Below are 22,326 nucleotides of genomic sequence, written 5' to 3' on the forward strand. Positions count from 1 at the left end.
TGAAGTTGGTCATCTGGAGACTTGAATATTTTTCTACAGATGTCTTATAGTAAAGTGGGGGGGTTCTAGAATGGGGAGTGCCCCCAAATGTTGCCTACAACACTTATCAGCAATGTTCCTGACACTGTGCCTTTGGCTCTGAAGGAAGCTAGACTGTGGCTCTTCACTCAGCCAAACTGATGAGAATCTGAACCTCCATCCCCCGCCACTGAGGGAATTAAGACACTGGTGCCTGTTCCGCCCCCCAAAACCAATTTCTTTTCTGTTAGAATCTACACATAAGTATGTCCTCTGTACTTGTTCTTTACATGCCTGGATTTTCAACCTTTTTAATTTACTTTGAAACTACCGTGTTTCCCCGAAAATAAGACCTAACTGGACCATCAGCTCTAATGCGTCTTTTGGAGCAAAAATTAATATAAGACCCGGTCTTACATAACACCGGGTCTTATTTTACTATAAGATCGGGTGTTTTTTGTTTTTTTTTAAGTAATTGTGGTTTTTTGCAATTATTTTTAACCTTTTAAACCGCAATTATTTTAATTTTATTGGGGGACGGTGTATTTTTCCAGAGGCCATCAGCTCCAAGTCGTCCTTCAATCTAGCTGTGGAGGGTGCAGCTCACTGGCCCATGTGGGAATCGAACCAGCAACCCTGTTGTCCAGAGCTCATGCTCTAACCAACTGAGCCACCTGGCTGCCCCAAGACTGGGTCTTATATTAATTTTTGCTCCAAAAGACGCATTAGAGGTGATGGTCCAGCTAGGTCTTATGTTCGGGGAAACAGTAAGTTGTGCTTGAGCATTACTACCCAAAGCAGCACATGGCCTTTCAATTCAAATGTGATTTAAGTCACTGATGCTTGGCCAACGTGGTAGAGAGCTTATATTCATCCTTAAGGTAGTTTGTACATTTTCAACTGGAAAAGGAAAATACTGTGCGTGCCAAATGTTCACACAGCCACCCTGGGAGACAGCAAGCCTGGCGTATATTAACAAGTTGAGGGTTAGAGGATTGTCCAGTGCCATATAGTTAAGAATTTTTAACAAGGTTCAAATTCTACCTCATCTCAAATCTTCACCCTTTATATTTGATATCTTGAAGTTTTGCCTAACAAGTAATTGTTACTTCTAAAGCCACCAAAAATTCTTGAAGTTAGCTTTTACTATGCTTGTTACTGTTTTGAGCTTTGGCCACTAGATGGTGCTTCTAGGAAAATGAAGCATCTTTTTAAGTTTCTGGGAAAAATTGGGTGGTTTGGGCTTACTCTATGGGAATGAAGAATTGAACGCCCATCTCTTGTTGCTAAGCAATACATCAGCATCATTTGTAGTTACCAGTTCATGTCACTTAAGGCACAGGAGGTCTGCATGCGGGACTGAGGGAAAAGGAGCAGGATCTGCCACGTTGTGGCGCAGGTGGTAGCTAGACAGGTCTCATACCAAAAACAACAATCCAGTTTTACAAATTAAAACCTTGATGCTTTCACTTTTAGTTGGATTTTACCAATCATTAGGTCAAAAAAGATGAAGTGCTTAATGTCAAGGAATTAAAAGCTTTCCCTCACCACCAGAGTTTAGCGGTTTTTACGACATACTAATATGTAACACCCATGTGTAAGAGACACAACTCTCCCTTTGACATCTCTTGATTATTGAAAAGGTATAAGAGGTAACCTAGAGTGTATTTATCTGAGAAATTTGAGAAGAGCTCATAACTCTAGTTCCCGGGAGCTTCTGAGTTAAGGATGAAATGAGAATCTCTCCCTTTGTCCTGACTTTTAAAAAGTACAACTTCCATAGCAGATCAATTGCTAGATTGTTGACATTGTGTTGCACAACAGTGGGGCAGTAGAAAACCATAGGCCCAGTGGATTGACTTCTCATTCCTCAGAAACAGCTTATTTTGTTAGGCAAGAGGACACTGCAGAATGAAAGGCAACTTTAAGCCACCACTGAAAAGCAACTTGCGGGGGGGAGGGGAGGATTGCTTTTCAGGTTACAATCTATAGCAATTGAGCACAGAAAGGGCTTAGCTTTTCATTTACTCCAAAAATGTGCTGTGCTTATGCGTTCTACACACAAAGACAATTGCAATTCACAGTTCATGGCTATGTCACCAGCGCCTCATGTTGGCCTGGTGAAGTACATAGAATAAAAAAGTATTGGGAAAGAGCAGGAAAGGGTGAGTGAGAGAAGGTGGATGGATGGATATGAAGGACAAGAGCGCTAGAACTGCAACTCTTCAGAGGTCTAAAGCCTGGTGTAGAGAATGCACAGTTGAACCAAGCTTTGTAGGACGTTATTCTGCACCTTCGCCTGTACATACTTTGTGGGACAGGGCCCAACCTCGTTATAATAGCCTCTAGCTCCTCTGCTCTAGGTGCCATGATTTTCAGTTTCCACAGTGAACTGAAATGCCATTCAACTCCACACTACAAGTACATAACTGATGTGAGCCAGATGGGAAATCGTCTGTACCTCAGCTGGATGCTGTCATTTACATACTTGTACAGCTACCTGTCAGAGTAGAAAGGTTGGAAGGGGAGGCGAGTGGATACCTAGACTCAGTCTCCAAATTAACAGTCAATCCTTTCATCAGCCCCAGGGATGCCGGTTGCTTGTTAGAGATTGATCTGAAAGCCAGATGGTGTCACAAAGACTAAATGCCACGCTCTCTTAAGAATTCAAGTACAAGGGTATTCAAAGTGAGCCACGTTGCCGACACTGGCAGTCTCCCAGGGTGGAAATATGGCAGTCATCAGCAAAGCAGAAAGCTTTGTATAGAAACGTCATGTGAAGAGAGTAAAATTCTGTACTTAGTTTTTCAGATATCCAGAATTATCCATAAGCTGGGCCAATGATAGGTAAAAATACGTAACTAACATACCTAAGAAGGAAGTTTCATTTTATAGAGACAGTTGATGGGAAGATGACCTAATTTTATCTGCTCCCACTCAGTGCATACTGACCAGATGGGACCTTCCCTTCATACGAGTGCTGTGCCAGTATCAAGCAGATCATCTAGACTACACCTGTGGCAATAAGGCAATAAGGCAGCGTCTGTATCTGAAATCAAGTAATATTTTTTAAAAAAATGAATGCAAAATAAGCCTGTTGCCTGTTACCCATGGAAAGAAGTTCAGATGGCTCAATTCTCCTTGCTTTTCTTTTCCAGTCTGCTTTGGGAAAAGTCATTTTTTATTATTGATGATAATTAGCCCTGGGATGTTTTCATATCTCTAGTCGATCAGCCAGGAGGACTTGAGAACCTACCAGTTTTATCGACACTTGAGAACAAGAATCACTTGAAGTAAAATGCCGAGTCAACAGAGATGGCCGTGCATTTGACCGCAATCAGCTTTCCCCAGGTACCTGAACAGAGGTCCACCTACTTAGAACAGCCTGTCCCCGCCCCCATTCAGATTCCTACTACACTTCCTCTGACCTGGGGACTAATGAGGGGAAGAAATGGAATAGCAGCAATAGACTACATCCTTATCCACTGAACATAATTCTGCCTAATTTCATTTTGAATACTGCTCCAAAAATGTCTACAACCTGATCCAGAATTTGTTTTTAAAATGAGTGACAGGGTAAAGCTGATACAAAAAATGAGTTTAAAACTAAATCCAATTATACTTAATGATTACAGTAGTTTCATACACAATAGGTTAACTGATATAATTTGTAACGCTGTGGCATCAGTTGAGGAGTCAATACTCAACCACGCCCGCCCACCCCACCCCCCCAACCACTGGTCATGTCACTAGCAGATTTCTATCCTTACAGACTGTACTGGAAGGGATGGCTCTTGACCCATATTTTGATCATTTAATGGCTCAGATGAACCTGATCATTGCATTTAATCAGTATCTAAGTAAAGAACGCCTCTTGCCAGTGTGCTCTAAACAACCTCTTTCCAAGAATCAAATGATTCAGGAGGCGGGCTGGCCTGGAAGCTCAGGCGGTTGGAGCTCAGTGCTCCTAACACCGAAGGCTGTCGGTTTGATTCCCACATGGGCCAGTGAGCTGCGCCCTCTACAGCTAAGATTGTGAACAACAGCTCTCCCTGGAGCAGGGCTGCCTTGAGCAGCCAGAGGTTGGAGTGACCTGCCGTGGGCTACTGTGTGCCGCTATGAGTGGCCAGTGGCCAGTGTGAGTGGCCGGCAGCCGGCGAGGGGAGCGCAAGGTTCATAATACCAGCATGGGCCAGGGAGCTGGGTCCTACAACTAGACTGAGAAACAACGGCTTGAACCGGAGTGGGGGGGCAGTGGGGGAAGGAAGGCGGAAGGGGAAGAAAAAAAAATGATTCAAGAAGCACAGACTGTTGCTTAATCATTTCACCTTTTGACAGAAGCCTATATGACGATTATGAAATAGAGGGGACACTTCTAAGGATCTTCACCAAATGCAACTCATGCCACCAATAGTATTTTTGTGACCTACCTACTATGTGGCTGAAAAACGATGGAAATAAGCAAAGGCTAGACAAGTAACGAAATTAAAAGGTAACTTAAAATGCATGTTCATGCTCTAAAATAGAAATGAAATTGAAAACTCTCCCTTAACTATGAAAACCACCCCTAAAAGGTGACTGCTGATAAAGTAATCTAGCCTGTCAAAAACCGGTCTCCAAATTAACCTTCAGACCCATTAGAAATCACAAACTCCAGTGGCAGAAGTCTGTGTGTTCGTATGTGGGTGTATGTTAAGTGATTCCTAGATGTTTTTGCAGACATAGTGGAGAAAGCCACGTGGTAACCCTGAGAAGACCGTGTGGACAGAACCACTGCTAATGACCCTGTTGTCTGGCACAGGATGTGTACTTGTTTGAGGTTTGTTTCCCGTGGTCTATGCACAACTCTGGACACAAACTAAAGCAGAGCTTCACAATAAATAAAAAGGCAGGGATGGGCCAGAAAGTTATTTGAAGATACCTTTAAATATAAATTGAGTCCCAGAGGCAGAAAAATCATCTATCCAAAACTGGCACATTTTAAACATGATTTAAGACTGGTAGGTCAAAACCCCAGTGACAGGAAAGGGATTTTTTTGGGTTGTGTCTGAGATGATGAGAGCATTTTAAACAGAATTGTGACTTAAAACTTCATTGAGCTTCCCCTTGAGCTTAACACTGGCTTAATTTTGATAACCAAAATTAAGTTTGAATAACCAATACATAAAACAGAACTGGCTAACTGGAAATATCATTTTTCCAAAACAATCCACAACCCCAAACAACTATATAAAGGATGCAGGTAACAGAAAAAGAGTCAAAACAACAATGGTTCCTGAATTTAAAGGAAGGATGCCCACTTCTCTCTCTCAAGAGGCAGATGGTCAGCTGAAAAATAAAAACATTGTATCAATAGAACACTCCAAATTAAAAAAAAAAATGTAGCCATCTCTGTTCATGCAATACCAAATGTTTAAAAAAAAAATTCCCAAACTCCAAAACAACCCAAAAAATTAACAGAAAGGAAGGAAAATGTTGCCCAGATCTTATGACCTGATTGATGGTTGAGGGTCCTGAGGGGGCTGCTCAGAATGTCGCTCATAGGACAGAGAGGTCTGGAGTTAACATGACATCAAGCTTGTGGACCCTGGGGGTGGCTGGTGGCCACCTCAGATTACGGTACATGCTGTCTTCAGTCTGGGAGTTCTTGGATCCCAACACATGGCTGGCTATCTTGGGTCTTGGCCCAAGTTCTCTGTTTCACTCAATTTCCTTTGTAGTAGTAGTAAATACTACTCTTTTTGGTAGTGAGAAGTCATGTTAGTAACCACAAATGGGGAGTGGTTTGTAAACAGACATTGACAGATACAAACAGCAGTGCAATATTTGACCCAGACTATAAAAGGAAAGGAGGCGATGGTGGAAATGAGGTAACTCTTCCCCAACACGTGTGAACAGACAGCTCCTGCTCTTCTAATGCTTTATGTCCATTAGGAGAGAGTAGGGCTTGTCAACAGGATGGTTACATAAAGAAGAAGCTACAGAAGAGAAAAAAAGAAAGGTTCAGATTCAAATTGGATTCTTAAAGGCTTAAAAAAGAAAAAAAAAGGAGCTTCTCTACAATGAACTGGGAAAGAACAGCAGTGTGTCAGTTACAGGGCTGACTCCTCAGCAGCAGTGTCTGGGGAAGACGACGACGCCTCGTCTGGACGTAGGGCAGTGGTGTGCCAGGGACACCAATCAGGACAGAGGGTATGGGAATGGGTAGGGGAGAAAGGTGGCAGAGACAGTCTGTGAAGTACAGGACGCCACATGGTAAGTATCTTGGAGAAACTGGTGCTGCCCAGAGGGTAGCATTCCAAGACCACCAGACAAGGCAGGAAAGCATGAGACTCTTTCTTCCCTATTTCTTTTATCCAGTATAATCAGCATGGGCACATATGCATATCAAACAGTGATTGAAAAGAACTCACAAAAGGGCACACGATGTTTGGGTAAAAATATATTTTCCCCCACTTTATGTCTTGGCACTAGTGATATATGCATAGATTACCTGTCCACCACTCTCCTACCTGAACAGACACCAAATTACTGAGCATGTTTGCTCAGTGATTACTTTCATACTTGAAAATAAAAAAATGGTATGCTTTAGATCAATACAATTATTTTCATTTTTAAAAAAAGACACGTGTCTAACATGCAGCTTACATATATGACAATTCTGCATTACTAAAAGTAGATTACACAACAGTTTTAGAAACACATTGGTTATTTTCAAACAGCAAAATGACAATAATCTACAACTACAGTTTAAGGCAAATCAGCATATTTTAAAATTAAGAAATAGACAAAGTTCTAACGCTGTTCACAGCTTAAGTTTTCAATTCATTTTAAAAATTCCCTTCATACCTACATATAATCTAGGCTTTGTAGGCCATAATTTCCACTAAAGGGTCATCACATATGTATCCTGTCAATGGAACCAAGACTTCTGGCAGCTGAGACTCGACAATTTCAGACACTTGCAAATGGCAAAGCAAAGGGATCTGAATGGACAGTTTCGGCAGGACCACACAGAGACAGTATGATGTGGGTTGGGAACAGCTGAAAAATCTGACTCAACAGTTCGTATGTGAAACACTTATGTCAAGACAGGGAGGAGACCAAGTCTGTTTGTTAGGAAGCATGTTATTGCCGGTGAGATTACAAAGCAGAGGAGGAAGATAATAAGTAACCTGTGTCTAGTTTTACATTAATGTCCCCCTGGTTGAGATGCCCTTTCTGGACAAAATCTTGGCCAATTTGTTAAGAGCCTAAGCTGGAAAACATAGTCTCTGAACTGCCAATAAATGCTCATAGGTGTTTTTCCCTCACATCCTACTTCATGTACAAGTACAAGGGTTATGGGTGTCTAAGTCTGGAAGAAGCAAAAAGATGGTCATTATGGTTGAACAAGAGATGTGGGGAGAGGCCAGGCCAGCTAGAGCTGTCTCACAAAAACAAAAAAAGGGGAAAATGATCACTGCCAGCAGTTAGCACCAGGGCAAGACCATTAAACCAAGATGACCACAAAAATTCGGCAGTCTAGAGGCAGCCTAGCATAAAAAGTTTTTCCTCTTGATTTTATCCAGTGGAAGGTAGTAGTTTCTCATTCGAGCTTTATTGACACAGTCAGAACCAAGGACGCTCTGTAACACCCAGTGAAACCCATGACATTGTGTGGACACAGACTGGGATTGGTAATTTCTCACTTCCACACTGAGATCAAGGAAAAATTGAATTTACATGTTTCTTGTGAAAAAGATATAAATGTGGCCATTTTAAATATATGTAATTTTTATTTTTAAACCAAAAGCTACTCAAACCATTACCTCCTTACCCCCCTCCAAAAATAAAACCAAATCCATCTATCCCAGTTATTTCTCTAATTTTCAAAAGTCAAAGATCTCAAAGGTTTCTTACTAGCGTACTTACATGCAAAGGCGAAAGCATATCCAATTAGATTGGAGGGTATCATTTATTCCGTGCAGAGCCAAGGACTACTGTGAAAAAAGGCACAGATACAGAAAGAAGGGCAGCAATAACAAACTAAACGGGGCCGGGAGCAGGGGTAGAAAAAAGTTCAGAAGCAACGCATTTGAAAAAAGCTTCTATATGCTTGATATTTCTTTGGATGTTTTATTCCCTGACTCTCCATGTGATTTATTTGACAGTGAAAAATTTAATGGAAAAAAGATCAATCCAATTAATCAATAATCTTGGAACCAGAAAGTCAGCTGGATGCCTTCCATGGCTCAGCTCACTTTAAAGAGGCTTTAGGAAGCATTAAAAATGAACATTTTAAAGTGATGCGTTTTTAGAATTTAAAAGTCTTTTCTGTTTCAAGGCACAAAAAAGCTCACACAGGCAGTGGTTGGGACAAGCACACAACACGCACTCAAGCTCTGTATGGTGCACAGCGTCCGAGCAAACTCAGCCCATGGTGAGAAATCAGCATGCCACACTCGGCTGCTCCATGGCTAGCGTCACACTAGAATCATTAAAACACAAAAGCAAAAACAAAAACCCTGGTCCCGTTACTGAACCTGTCCTTAGACCACTATCGCTGCTCCTCGTTTGCTGTTTCTGTTTTGGCTTAGTTTGGGCTTCAATGAAACTGATTTCTTACTTCGCCTAATTAGGCCTAAATTAGCTCATGGAAGACCATTCCTTCTTTCCTGTAAGAGTATGTTTGAGGATGAGGAGAAGGAAAAAAAAATCTTTACTGAAATCATCTACAGATTTATTAATTTTTTAAAAAATGTGTTTGTGTGTGTTGGGGAGGTACAGGTATTGTATCCCATTGACTTCATTGTATGACTAGTGAAGGCCAGAAGGAAATGCAGAAGTATCAGGTCCATGAGAAACGTTAGTCTTTCAAGTACGTGTAAGAAACAAGAGACTACAGAGTTAGAGAGGAAACAAGGAAGACCTTGTTAGTGGGGGGGCGGGGGGAATCAAGATTAACATCAATAAGCCTCACAAAGGAAGAGTACAGAAAAGAGATTAAATATGCTCCTTCCCATATACATGTGGGGTGTAGTCTATGTCCTGACGTATGGGTTACCCTGATCTTCATTGTTAGAGCGATGGGCCTTGGATGTAAAGAACAGGTGGAGCTAGCTGTGTTGAGAGGAAAGGTGAGGAAATTCCTTCAGGACAACTGGATTTGAAAAATGGATTGCTCTATTTCTTCTTTCCTTTATCGCCAGTATAGAAAGGACTCTATGCAAGGAGGCTGGGTGTGAAGCTCCATTTCTGTTTTCGTAGACTTGGGTTTGTGTTACGTTCCTTCCCATTTCCACCTGAAATTGACATGGTCCCCTCAAATTTGTGTTGCAGTTTACAACCAATTCTCTATTTGAAGGATTTCTGAAAATTTTTCTCATGATTATTGAAAAATATTATTAGAAGTACCGATATCCTGGCACCAGTCATGAGCCCCTCCCTCTCAGCCCAATGAGAACAAATTTAGGTGTTTTTGAAAGGTTGCTAATTGTCAGTAGTAAGGAGATTATGGAAAGCCCAACCTCCTTAGTAGATTTTTCTACCAAGCAATGTTGTATTATTCAACCTTTGAGACTTCTATCTGTGAGAGGATCAAGGTCGCAATGATAAAAGTGAACGCAACCATAGTTTTCTTATTATGTCCAACTTGGCCAGAATTTGAGATAGGGGTTCAGAAACATTTTTAAAACCATAAGAGGAGACAGTCAGTCTGAACAGACCTACAACCTAGGCCAAATAATGTTGTTATAATAATAAATCCATGCATGTATAAAAGTCATATAAAGCTTACCTACTGTTCTGCCTACATACAAAGCTACGTTGGGTTTGGAGCAGGTGCGGAGAAGAGATAGAGTGAGTTCAGGGCTCTTGCCATCACGGAGATGAATAATCAAGAAAAGCAAGTTGTTGTCATAACTACTCGGGTTTATAGTTTAGCTGCTGAGGTGGTGAGAAGTTTTCCTGTCAAACATACATGTAGCAATTTCCCCTCCTTCCCTCAGTCCAAAGCAACATACAAGTAACAGGCATGCTTCCTGCTGCCACTAGGAACAGGCACAAAAGGCAAATCATGTACTTTCCAGAAACAAAGTCCAGCTGCACACAGCTTTTGCTGTTATTCCCTTGTTCTATTATTTTCCACCATCCAACAACATTCAGCAAAATGAGTTAATAGTTATTGGTGTCTGGGGGAGGGTAAAAAAAACAAACAAACAAAAGGACACAGATGGCAGAGATACAATATTACTGCAAAAGCAGGTGAATGCGGAACGATCCTTGGCTTGCCAGGCTTTATGTGAAGTTTGCACTGCAAGTTAAAAAACAAAACAAAAAAGTTAGAAATAATAATAAATAAAAAAGAAAGGAAAATTAGGAGCGCCAGCACCAGCATTCGGTGATGGTAAATGCTCATGCAATGATTATGGAATTGACAGAAATTAAAACCAAAAATTTGAGTAAGCTCTTCTACATGACAAGCAAAAGCAACATTATTTAATACTGAATTAAAGAACACGTGGTTAGTTTCTGTTTGCACGGAACTGAGAATTCACAAGTGAGTTCTTGAAACCACTGCATGTTCTAGTGGAAGGATTTATGGTTTGATTTTTAATTTCTCCAAAAACACAAAACCATTATGTATTAGATTTGGTCATCTCATTGGTACTGAATAGGGGTTGCATCTTCCATTTCTGAGCTGCCGGAGTCAGAGAATAAATATACGGTAAATGACTTGGAACCAGAGAATAAATATACGATAAATTACTTGGAACCATGAACTTGGGGATTGGAATACAGTGGATGGGGGACATGCTATTAATCTACTTGGGGAGGGGAAAAAAAGGACAATCATGACGTGGTTATCGCTATAGTAATGCCAGGAGTTTTCCCCCTCTTTTAGGTTCAAGGCCGTGCCAAATCCGAGATCCACATGTCTAACTGGAGACAAGTCCAAAATATGCAACTTCATTCCTTAGCAAAACACAGATTTATTTCTTTTTTTCAAAGATGAGTGGATGATTGTGTAAACTATAGTTATCAGATGGCAGGTACAATTTTAAATGCTGGATTTTAAAACTTTCTTCTGGGATGGATGCATCTTAACCAGCAAATGCCTGCTGGCAGTTGTGCAAAGTGTTCAAAAAAGATGAACGCTGTCCACGGAACAACTCACCCTCAGGCATTGCCACCACTGTGGTGTAGCCACAAACAAGGAAAGTGACTTGGTGGCCAGAGATGGCAGGAGGTGGGGTCCAGCTAATGGCAGTGCCAGGGTTAGTTCTACTTTGCAATCTTAGAAAATGTTATATGTTCTCATGCCACACTACCGGTCAAGGAGAAGTATAAAAGCCTTACCTACATTAGAAAGGGAGCATGTCATTAAAATAGAAAAAAACAAAATTTAAATCTATTAGAAAAACTAAGTTAAGCTCTGACGTGGAAACATAGCAGACAAATAAATAAGCACCTCTCTCTCTTTCTCTTTTTTTTTTTTAAATTTTCTCTCTAGAACAAAGCCTACGTGGCATGTATGGTGACTCCAGCATCTCCCCCAGCTACGTGAGGAGGGAAGAGTCTCCCGTTTATTTTCAAAGTGCTGTTCTGGTTACCCTGGTTACTGTCTGTCTGTGGTCCTCTCTAACCAAAACTCTCCCCTGGCTGCACGAGGAGTGGCGGGGTTTTTTTCGTTTGTTTGTTTTGCTTTTTTTTACTTTTACACTTCAGGACTCCAACTGGCAATTGTTTTCACTGTTCAAATGGGCAAGTGTGGAAAAGAAGTTGCCAAAAAATATGTGCCATTGTCAGGCACAAAACCTGGTGAGTATGTACCAAATTCAGTCTAATTCCATTAATAAAAAAATGAGAAGGTATAAATAAGGCTAGAACAGAACTCACACATCCTTCACATAACTTGAAAAGCATTATACATTGCTAAGGCCCAAAGTAGGGAAGAAACTAACCTAAAATGTTCAAACGGGCAAGGAAAAACATCCCTACACGGGAACATCTGTCACTAGAGAGACTTTGTAAAATGGAGGCACAGTACTGATCAGCTCTGGGAATTTTTATTGCTTAAAGGCACATCCAGTAACAAGAAATCTCCTGGGAACATTGCTGGTCTTCTATCAACATTTTCAGTTTTAAAATATGTACCTTTATGTATTCGAGTGCTTCCGGGTACGAAAAACTTGACTTTGGGTTTCCTCAGCTGTGAGTCAGCAGCCTTTTCTGTTTCATTCATGCCTAGAGATGTGCCCACGCACACACACACACCTATTTTTATCTTGGGTGAGTTTATATCAACAAGAGTATGATGCCAAATGGCTTTCATTTTGTCTTCAGTGGGGGAGTCACTGCACTCTGAATCTCTGCATGGAGAACGTCACCAGTAGTGACCGATGCTTTCCCAACCTGTGCAGCTACAACGTGCTTTCTTGAACTGGGTTATAATCTAGGCAATTGTTACTCTCAAAATTAATCCAGAATAACTAAATTTTTGGCCCTTGTAGTTCTTTGATCACTTGGGTCTGGACTAACCCCATTAAAATCACACCTCACCTCCACCAACTACTTTCGATTGCCTATAAAATGAGCCTGCTCCTTGGCTCTCATTTTCTGCTGTCTCGGAGCTTGTAAAGTCCGTCAAGTATCATTTAAACCTCTTCTCCCTGTGTGACTGTAGTAGTGCATTTTGCTTTCTCCCACAGGCAATGTAACAGGATTCCTCAGGGGTGAGCCTGCGCGTTCCCTCAGACGAAGCGAACGCCACCCTGGGGCTCACTTCCCCGTGACAGGTCTCAGTTAATGTGCAGATGCAATCCTGTCGGCTATGTTTTTTAAGAATGCAACTCTTTGCCTGCTTGAGTGCCAACATTTTTATTGTTTACTGAGTTGTCAGCATTCCCCCTAGAACCTTAGCATCTCAGGATGAGCCATGTTCAGCTGCCTTGTTGCTGCCCTAAGAGCACGACACGTTCAATAGACAGAGGAGTGCAGCCTCCGTGGGCTCCCCATCTGGTCACCACAGTGGTTTTCTTTCCTCAAAGGTGTCTTACCCACCACTGTGCTTCCTGTCGAACCAACAGCGATTGCCATAAAACTGCACTCTCTAGTCTTTACGGTGATTTGATACAGCACTTCAAATACCAGGAGAATGTCAACGGAAACCCGTCTCCCAATGGACTCAGGCAACTGCCAGGGGAGCCTCATCGGAAGTGACCACCACAGGAGCAGAATCTGACCCTTCGGCACATTAAATCAAGGCCATATTTTAAAATGGTATTTGTGTGTGCGGGGTGGTGGAGGTGGAGGTGTACAGGTGTGTCTTGAGGGTCGTAGGGGTGTCTTTACTGGATGTGATTGTGATCCCATTCTCACAATAAAACAATTCATCCTCTTGTTGAATTTAGAGGAAAACTAGTGGCACTTCTTTCACATCTTTCATTTGGGAACAATGGCTGGCTTATTATAAGGCTTATTATAACACAGAGTAGAAAAATAATTTTAACAATCATAATTTTAGGATGCTCTTTACCAGGAGTTATGAGGACTGTCTCCAAAGAGTAGTGAAGAGAAATAAACTTTCTTCTCAAAAGTCCTAGTACTGGTGCAGAAGACGCTACTGGAGACGACACATTACTCCAGTGCTGACTGCTTGATCATGTGGTCAAGTTTTATAAATTAATGTTAGTGTACCCTTTAGAAATACTTCAAAAACCTTTAGCATCTTCCCTGCACTGTAGAGGAAATACTTGGTTTTATCCTTCTGGTAACAGACCAGTTTCCAGTCTGTAAATGGGAAAAGTGGAGACATACATGCAAGAGGAATAAATTGTTAGAAGGCCCCCATCCATGGGGGTGACACCCGCTTACTTTTTCTTATCCTTGTCTTTCTTGGTTTGCTGGGCCCCAGACTGCTGGGCCTGGGACTGTAGGAGCTGAGCTGCTGCTTTCTTCTTCTGGAAATTGTTCACCTCCTCCTCCAGCTCCTTCTTCTTGTCTTCTACTTTCTTCTTCTCTTCTTGGTGTGTCCGCTTTAGGAGGTCAAACTTCTCGTGGAGCTGGAGAGAAAAAGAAGAGAACAACCTTGGTGAAGGCAACGAAAAGTGTCCAGGCATCGGGTTATTTGGATCTGTTCAAAACAAAACCCGAGCCGTGCTGCTGCACACGCCTGAAGGACAGCAGTGTCGCGGTGTCTGGTGCTCCTGGAGGAGCCAAGCAGAGATGGGAAGACTGTCCTTTTCAACCCCATACTCCTTTGGGACTTGGACCCCTTGGCACTAAAGGGAGTCTCTTGCACACTTTTTCTGATAATAAAATACATATGCACTGCAAAAAGCTCAAACAAGAAAATAAAAATCATCCATGTTTCTAATAAGAAATTCAGCCTAGTGATAAGAGTAGTTCTTTATAAAATGTATAATATACATTTATTTAGAGACATGCACAGTGACTGTGTGTGTGTATGTGTGTATATTTAAATAATATGATAAGAAATTTCTGACCCTTGACAAAATTGAATTTAGAAAATTATCACAATGCAGAAACAAAAACTGAAAGGAAGGGAGGAAGGAAAATATTCTTACTAGGTATTCTAGATTTTCACCCAGCATTCACTTGGTACTTAAAGCCAATAGCAAATAAGGCTCAACTTTCCTTTCATTGCAGCAAAACTGTATTGAGTGCTTAGCTATTTAAATAACCTCTCAGTTTCAGCAGTCATTATACAGATAAATTAAAAGGGGATGGTGAGGAAATGATTTAGACCATTTCATTTGGAAATGTATTGTGCTATAGGTCAAGCACTTGAGTTACCCACTATCTACCTCAGAGGCAAACATTACATACACACTCTCTCTCAACTGGATGAGTGTTACAGAAGAAATCCACGTGAACTGCTAAGAAGCGGTTAACTTGGCCAGGGCATGGGGAACAAGATGGAGTCGGAGGGATGATGGAGCAGAGATTGCATGACCTCGAAGGGGGAGTGTGAGCACAGACCTGGTGCACAGAGCCCGCCGCCCATCACATGGTGCTGACGGGCCCCCACTGTTTAGCTCACTGAGTTGGCTGATAGACTAAGATAATAATAGCCCCAGAATCCCAAATCTCACATTTTAAGGAAATACAGACTTACAAAGAACATAGGACCAGGTCTGGAGACCTAAGACTTAGTTTTTAGTCTCAGCCTTGCGACTAACTAGGCATGTGACTGCATTAATCACTTAACCTTTATGACTTTGTTTTATCATCTATAAAATGGGGATAAAAATATATGACCTACTTTTCTTGCCAGGTTAGTATGCCACACATGTGAGTAAATGTATGGAGACAGTACGTAGGATGGCATGGAGTCCTATACAGTGTGAAGCATTAATAAAATATCTCGCTTATTTCTCTTCCTTGAAGAAGGACAAACAGATGGCTCACCTCTTTCTCTGCCTCTTTAAGCTCAGCTTCTTTCTCCTTCACTCTCATAACAAACATTTGTCTCATTTCTTCCTCTTTCTTCTGAAGTTCTCCCAGAAATTCATTCCTTTTTGCTTCGTACGTCTCCTGAAGACTATTCAAAAGCCACAAACAAGGACAGTGTCACAAAGTTGCATGATAAGAAATTCTAATTCACAGAATTTCTACACATCCTCTTTCAAAAAACAGATAAGGCCGCCACTTACCATATTACAAGACACATAAAATGGCACCATCTTCTTTTTAGCTGTGCAGTGATCAGAAAGACAAGCGCATCAAGAACCAGAGATGAGGCAGTGAGCAGAGAGCAGCACTACCGGGGTGGGATGTCTCCGATTGGCCACGTTCTAAGCGGTGCGTATTCACACAGGGAAAGCCTGGGCTGGGCTGGCTGGTACCCTCCAGGGCAGCACACCAGGCAGACACTGAACATATGACTCAGAAGTTTAGAAGATGGAGATTGTAGGGCCCGGGCCCACAGGCAGATGTGCGGCAGACAGTCAAGGTCTCCTGGCTCCTAGGGACGCTTGTGTATGACAGCAGGCCTGCAGGGCCTCCTGGATGATGGCTCCCACAGAATGCTCTTTGTTTTGCTGGACCTATCGAACCATGATTCTTCTCTGCCCGAGTATGGCTCTACCCCCTGGCCAGCCGCCACCAGACACTCTCCCCAGTCTGTAAGTCTCAATAAACCTATGTCTCCCACTCAGCCACCTGGTGTGTCCTTTGGACTTTAGGCTTCGCAGGCACAAATCTCGGAACAACTTGGACTCAGTCCGAATAGAGGTGGTATTGTGTAGGGAGCAAAATGCATAGGTACTGGAGCCAGACAGATCAGGCTTCGGATTCTGGCCATAGCAACTGACTTACTGATCTTGGCAAGGGCACCGTTGAGCGTCAGTGCTTTCGGAGAGGATGTGGGTACAGTAACACTTACCTTCCAGGGAAATGAGTATGGGAAATAAATGGGGGCGAAGTGAGTAAAGCACTCAGTGCTAATCAAATGTTACCCTCCCCCACTCGTGCTCCTTCAGTCCCCAACTCAGGAAACACACTCAGTGAACCAGCTAGAGACAACAGTGTATATATAAAGATGTTACAGAAAATTGCTACTTTTCAAGTTCTAGTACCACCTGTAAGTAGAGCAGGGAGGAGTTTTATTTTTATTTTAAACTGCATCCCACTCCTAATTGTCTATAAAGCTTAATCAAATGCCACAACTCAGCATCTCTAAGTCAGAACAAATACATTTATAGAAATATTACCTTTGGTAGAACAACTGACACACACACCCATACAAAGAGAGACACATTTGGGGATGTTGTATGAGGTGCTATTTCTATTTCTCCCTTGCAGTTTCCCTAGAACAAGTTGTCTCAGTAACACGTGTCTGCAGGGTTATCCACCTTTACTCGTGGACCAAATTCATGTGAACTGCTGACTCCCAGGTGGGTGGCACCTATGGAGCCACCCCCAACACTCACACTTGTCCTGTTAGGAGGAGAAAAGGGACGTTCAGGTGGTAGGAGTGCACGTGCGTGTAGATATACAAAGAACGAAACAATGAGAAAGTGTCTTCATTAGGATTGTTTCTACTTCTACAATCAACACTTCTATTGGTTGGTTAAAAGTAAGCTCTCCTGCCCTCACAAGTATCAGCACTCCCTGTTCATAAACATCACGGGTTTTGAGTTTCCAGAGGTGTATTTAGCTTTCACATGACACTAAAACAAGCTTGGCCAATGTTAATGTTGGCCAATATTAATAGCAATATTTGGACTTGAAAACTTAAGATATATAGCCAGAGAGATACAGAAATATGTTGCTAATCGAATGATGAAATAATTCATGAATTTTATTTTGCTTGTTAGCTCCCAACACACTCTCCGTCACCAATCATTTGGGTCAGAATTGCCAAAGGCAGAAGATGACTTGTCCCTTCTATGAAATTTCGGGGGAAACTCGGTTTCTGAGGATTTCAGGATAATGAATACATCTCCCTCTTCTTTCTAGTAAGCAGTGGAACACATGTTACAGAAAGATTACCAAGAAACACTACCCAAAATGTGTTTCAGAGATCCTTAGTTCATGAGATCTTCAAAAAAAGGGGTTCCCGAGTCTAAAGAGTAAAGGGAAAACGCCATGTGTGACCTCCCTTCAGGAGAGACCCAGGGCACGGTAGCTCCCAAAGCCAACAGCACGTCAGGACTGCCTGGGCACGTGTCAATGGACTTGATTCTAAATACGTTTCCTGACGTCATTCCTGGAGATGCTGATTAAGGCTCAGACAAGATAACCTGTACTTTTAAAATGCTTCCCAGGTGACTTGCTATAACTGGTTTGCCATCCACTGCTTGTCTTAAATGCTCTGAGAAGTCCTTCACTAAAGAACCTGTTCAAGTTGACTGAGAGCTCCCCCAATTTTTTTAATCATGGAAATTTTTTTAAAAAGAACCCCCCAGAGAGAGTGGACTGTGGGTAATGCTACCCACCATACTGGGAACACCCAAGATGGCTCTGTCTCTAGTCCCAGCCACCACGTGGCTTCGGCTCCAGTTTCTGGAGCTATGTTTTCAAACAATGGGTCACGACCCCATCGAGGGTCTTAACCAATATGTTAAAAGAAAAAGTATAAGAGAATAGGACAGACAATAAGACAGTGCAGTGCAAACAATATGAGTTAAGTATTACATCATGAAATGTGTACACCGGATCATGACGTAGAACATACTTTATGGTGAAGGTTGCAGCCCAAAGTTGGAAAGCCCACGTCCTAGAGAAAGACTGAGGACCAGCGTTGCCACTGGCCAGGCGGCGTCAGCCAGGAGTCTGGTAGCAGTTTGACACCCTGGGCCAGAACAGGAAAAGGGGCTCAACTAATACTCCTTATTAGATCACTGTGTCCTAGGATGTGAACCAGCTTTTGAACTCTCACACTGGAAATGATAAGTGACGTATAGGAAAGAAATAATAAAACCTTATTCCAAGGAGTCACAACTACAGTAAGTTCCTTAGAAATGACTCAGAACCACCCAGCAGTCACAGCACCATATTCCCCGGGCACCGCTGCCAATCAGATTGTAAACGGGACACCAGAAACCCTCGCTAATGCTTCCAGTCGGTGAACAGCAGTCCAGAAGGAACGGACTCCGTACTGTCCACCCATAGACACCTAAAGTGATGCTGTCTTTTGCTACTTTTCATTTTTCCAACTTAATTTTTAATTGTAGTTATTAACAACCTTTTCTAAGTGAGAAATACAGTTTTTCATGAGGCTTTAGTCCGGTTTGAAACTAAGGATATTATCTCTTATTTTCTCTGAACAGCCTCCTTAGTAGAGGCAGGTGTTGCTCATGGAAGTCAAGGGAAGGGAAACGAGTCTAGTCCACCCTTCATTCTGGTAATTCACGCAGCATAATTCTCTCTGCTACAACCTCCTGGAACCAACCAGTGGAGGGCACACCAGAGTATAACACCAGGCTTTATGGAGCAATTTATGGGTGAGAATTCATTAATTCTTACAACAACCTGATAAGGTAGGTATTAGCATCACCTCCCACTTTACAGATGGAGAAATTTGGACACAGAGGTGCTTAGTAATCTGCTCAGTTCACATAATGAAGATGTGACAGAGCTGGGATTTGGACCCAGGCCATCTAGCTCAGATGGGAGCTCTTCTCACTGCCCTGCCATGCCCTGCATGGCTGGTGACCCGAGTGAAGCCTACATGCTCCTAAAAACACATGAGCCTCATGGGCCTGAAAACTGTGTGATCTTGCGAGAATAGTGGTAACTGCGCTTTCTGTCATCTCACAGGTAGAGTCTAGAAGGTGGTATTCTGAGATGAAGGAGCAGTTCAGATAGGGACTGTTGGGCAAAGGGCAGCGGTGTCTGAGGAGACAAGCAGGGCCAAGACCAGTGCCCACTCACGCCCAACATCCCTCCCCTCTTCTACCCCAAAGACCAGCCAGAAGAGGGCAAAGTGAGGGAATGGGTCCAGGAAGGCATGCACTCTGGCTGGGTTACTATCTGCCCCATTAAACAAAAAGTCCTTGTGTTAGATCTGACTGTCCCCTGACCTAGCCCCGCTCCTCGTTTTACAGATGAAGAAACTGAGGCCCAGGAAGGCTGAGGAGTTGAGTAATGGCAGCGCCACGCCTGAGCCCAGACCACTGACTCTTGCCCAGTACACTTCAACACGGTCTGAGCTGAATGAGGGAGAGGCCCAAGTGAGTTCGATTTTACTGTAGTGTTTTTGTTCCATCTCTATGCATGAAAGAAAGAAAAAAAAAAAAACTCTAAGAGAAAAATAAAGATAGCCTCTCCCACGCAAAAAACTATTTTTATCAGGTTTAATAACCACAGAGTAGGCCTGATTTTGTAGGGACTATTTTTCGGTCAACGCATTTCAAGGTTCAGTTGGTTAAACCTGTGTGCACAAACAGGCATCCCTGCCTTGCCTCAGAAAGCGGCATTTCATGTGGATGAAGAGGGCCAGTTTTACAAGCCCCCAGGGCAGGGCTAAATGATGCGAACTTGGCTAGAAGTTAACTTCTGAGTTAGAAGCCTTCTGTTAGGTTCTCCACTTGTGCTCACCAATGTTCTCACACATGCTCACAGCACTCCCCAGTAGCACTGTAACCAGGAAACCAGCCCAGACTTTATACCAAACTATCTCTAAAGCAATTCTAAGAAAATAAACCCCCTCCCACGCCAATGGCAGCTCAGATCCAAGGGTCAGAGTCTGCTGCATCACGCACAGGTTGCCTCAGGCGTTATTACCTGGCAGCTCCCACACCTCAGTGAGTTAGAGGGCTAGCCACAAAAGAGGAAAACAGGATCTTCCAAGGACCCGTGGCCTCTAGTCAATAGAGGCACCGAGCCCAGACACACCTCACATCTGTATTAAGAAACTGCAAGGGCTGTCTGGACAAAGCGATCCTCTCTTGTACCTGGAGGCGGCGAGGCTGGCCTGGCAGCCTCACCTGCCACTTCTGGCTCACAGGTCAAGTACCCTGCCCTCGCCGACCCTTCCCCACCACTGGCTCTGAGGGCCTGGGCCTTTCCCAGGTCATTAATTCTACATTAATTTTGATATTTTCCCCTTCACATTTTGCCTCTTCATCTCTATTCATCAATGATCTGGGGAAATCCATTAAAAAGTTTATGTAAGTTATCCCCTTTCCTACTCAGTCATTGTTAGAATGGTACTGCACCACTGAAAGCCAGTAAGAGCGCTTCAAAAAGCAAGAGCCTTGGGAAGTCAAACCTGTTTGGCAAAAATGAATGAGACAAAGTATAAGGAGCAGCCACACCTTTGTAAATGCCTGGACCAGGCTCTGTGCCTCTGAGGGGGTTCCAAACACCCCCATCGCTTCCTACTTGTAGGACCTTAGGCAGGTTGTTTGCACTTTCAGTGCATTAGTTTCCTCATCTGTGAAATGAGGATGATGATAATGACATCAACTACACTGGTCAGTCGAGATAAGGCAAACAAAGTGGTTATCGCGTCTATGCTACTACCGGTCCCCCAGCAGCAGCCTCCCCCTTCCCGACACCGCAATCCAACAGGCATTTATTTCTGTGATGCGCCAACACACCACCCTCGCCGCTGTCTGGGGAACACCTGATTGCTAGGTGGCTTCATACCTGAAGGGCTTGCTGTCAGGGTCAGTGTCCTTGAACCCCATCTCCTCGAGCTTACAGCGCCGATACAATTCGTAATGGCGGGTGTGAGTCTGCTCTCGCAAATCTTCCATGTTCACACGAATCAGCATCTCCCGAAGTTTCACAAAATCACAGTGGTTTTCATTCTCAACTGCAAGAGATGAGGTGGGCAGTTGGGGGTGGGGGGAGTGGGAGGAGGGCTAACAGCAATCATGTCCCTGAAAATCTGAAGTGATGTTTCCAAGATGTTGTCACCATCACTCCTGAAATCTGAATGCCATCTGAACGCCCTTTACTGGATTTACTTTGCTTGCCTAATGAAGACAAGATTTCTGACACCACTGCCCATGATGCTGACAACTGCCTATGGCCTGCTCAGCGCAGGGGACTATGGGAGGAGCTTCCAAACACTGTCTTCAGCCTTCATGGTAATTCTGCCGAGCAGGCATCGTGACTCCGGCTCTGTACATGCAGAATCATGGCTTTGCCCATACAGGGAGCAGAGGCTACATTCCAACACAGTGACATCCGGCTCCAAAGCCAGGCCTGCTTCTGCTGTCTGGAGCTGTACAAGGCAGTTTTTATGTGAGTTATCCCACCGCCTTCGATTTTGTCAACGCCACGATAAAGAACATCTTGTTGTAGAGAAATGGGTAAGATTCATAATAATGATAGTTTTCCTAGGCATCTCAACGGTACCGTTCCTTCTCACTTTTCACAGATTGATTGCCTTTATTCAGAGCAAAGGAAAAGGAGGCCGGATGTATCTCAAACCAATGAAGGAATTTTCTGGACCCATCCTACTTACTCCATAGCATTGGACACCCGCCTTCAGAACACGTGAGGGCAGGTAATAGAGTCAAAGTGGTACAGGGAAAGCCTCTCAGGTCAGCGACTGTGGTCACGTCCCACAGTGCTAAGTACAGGTCACATATCCTCATAATTCTCAGATATTAACTGAGGTAACATTTAATTGGAAAACAAATTTTCAAGAGATAATGAAGAAACGCATCCTCTTGTTTCCAAGAAACTCTTTTCAGCTTTCTTAGATTTTGCTGATGAAACAGGTTCAGACTCGTAGGGAAGAACTCTTTTCTATCAGGAATTTAGACTGAATTACCCGCACAAGCCAACATTCTGGAGAGGCTGTCTCGCTGCCACTAGGGCTTTGCAGCCACTTCTCTCTGT

At 43.0% G+C, this 22,326-nt stretch overlaps 1 protein-coding gene across 11 annotated transcripts in view; it reads right to left on the reverse strand.

Moving 5' to 3' along the window:
• The window catches only part of SEPTIN11 (septin 11), a 153,123-nt gene that overhangs the window by 63,956 nt on the left and 66,841 nt on the right, over positions 1 to 22,326 (reverse strand). Inside the window, exons 7-11 of one of the 11 annotated variants that reach the window (XR_012493680.1) lie at positions 21,121 to 21,289; positions 15,433 to 15,565; positions 13,876 to 14,063; positions 7,933 to 10,312; positions 4,925 to 5,346 (exon numbers count right to left, since the gene is read on the reverse strand). Coding sequence is in view for 9 of the 11 variants with exons in the window: in XM_019720289.2 (XP_019575848.1) it covers positions 7,976 to 8,000; positions 13,876 to 14,063; positions 15,433 to 15,565; positions 21,121 to 21,289 (515 nt within the window). In the remaining 2 variants the exon portion in view is untranslated. Of the gene's footprint in view, positions 1 to 4,924; positions 5,997 to 6,445; positions 10,313 to 13,875; positions 14,064 to 15,432; positions 15,566 to 21,120; positions 21,290 to 22,326 lie in introns of those variants that run through there. The other 10 variants (XM_074324425.1, XM_019720289.2, XM_019720297.2 and 7 more) reach the window with 10 other exon arrangements.

This window comes from Rhinolophus sinicus, linkage group LG02 (genome assembly GCF_036562045.2).
Source record: "Rhinolophus sinicus isolate RSC01 linkage group LG02, ASM3656204v1, whole genome shotgun sequence".
NCBI classification, from domain to species: Eukaryota; Metazoa; Chordata; class Mammalia; order Chiroptera; family Rhinolophidae; genus Rhinolophus; species Rhinolophus sinicus.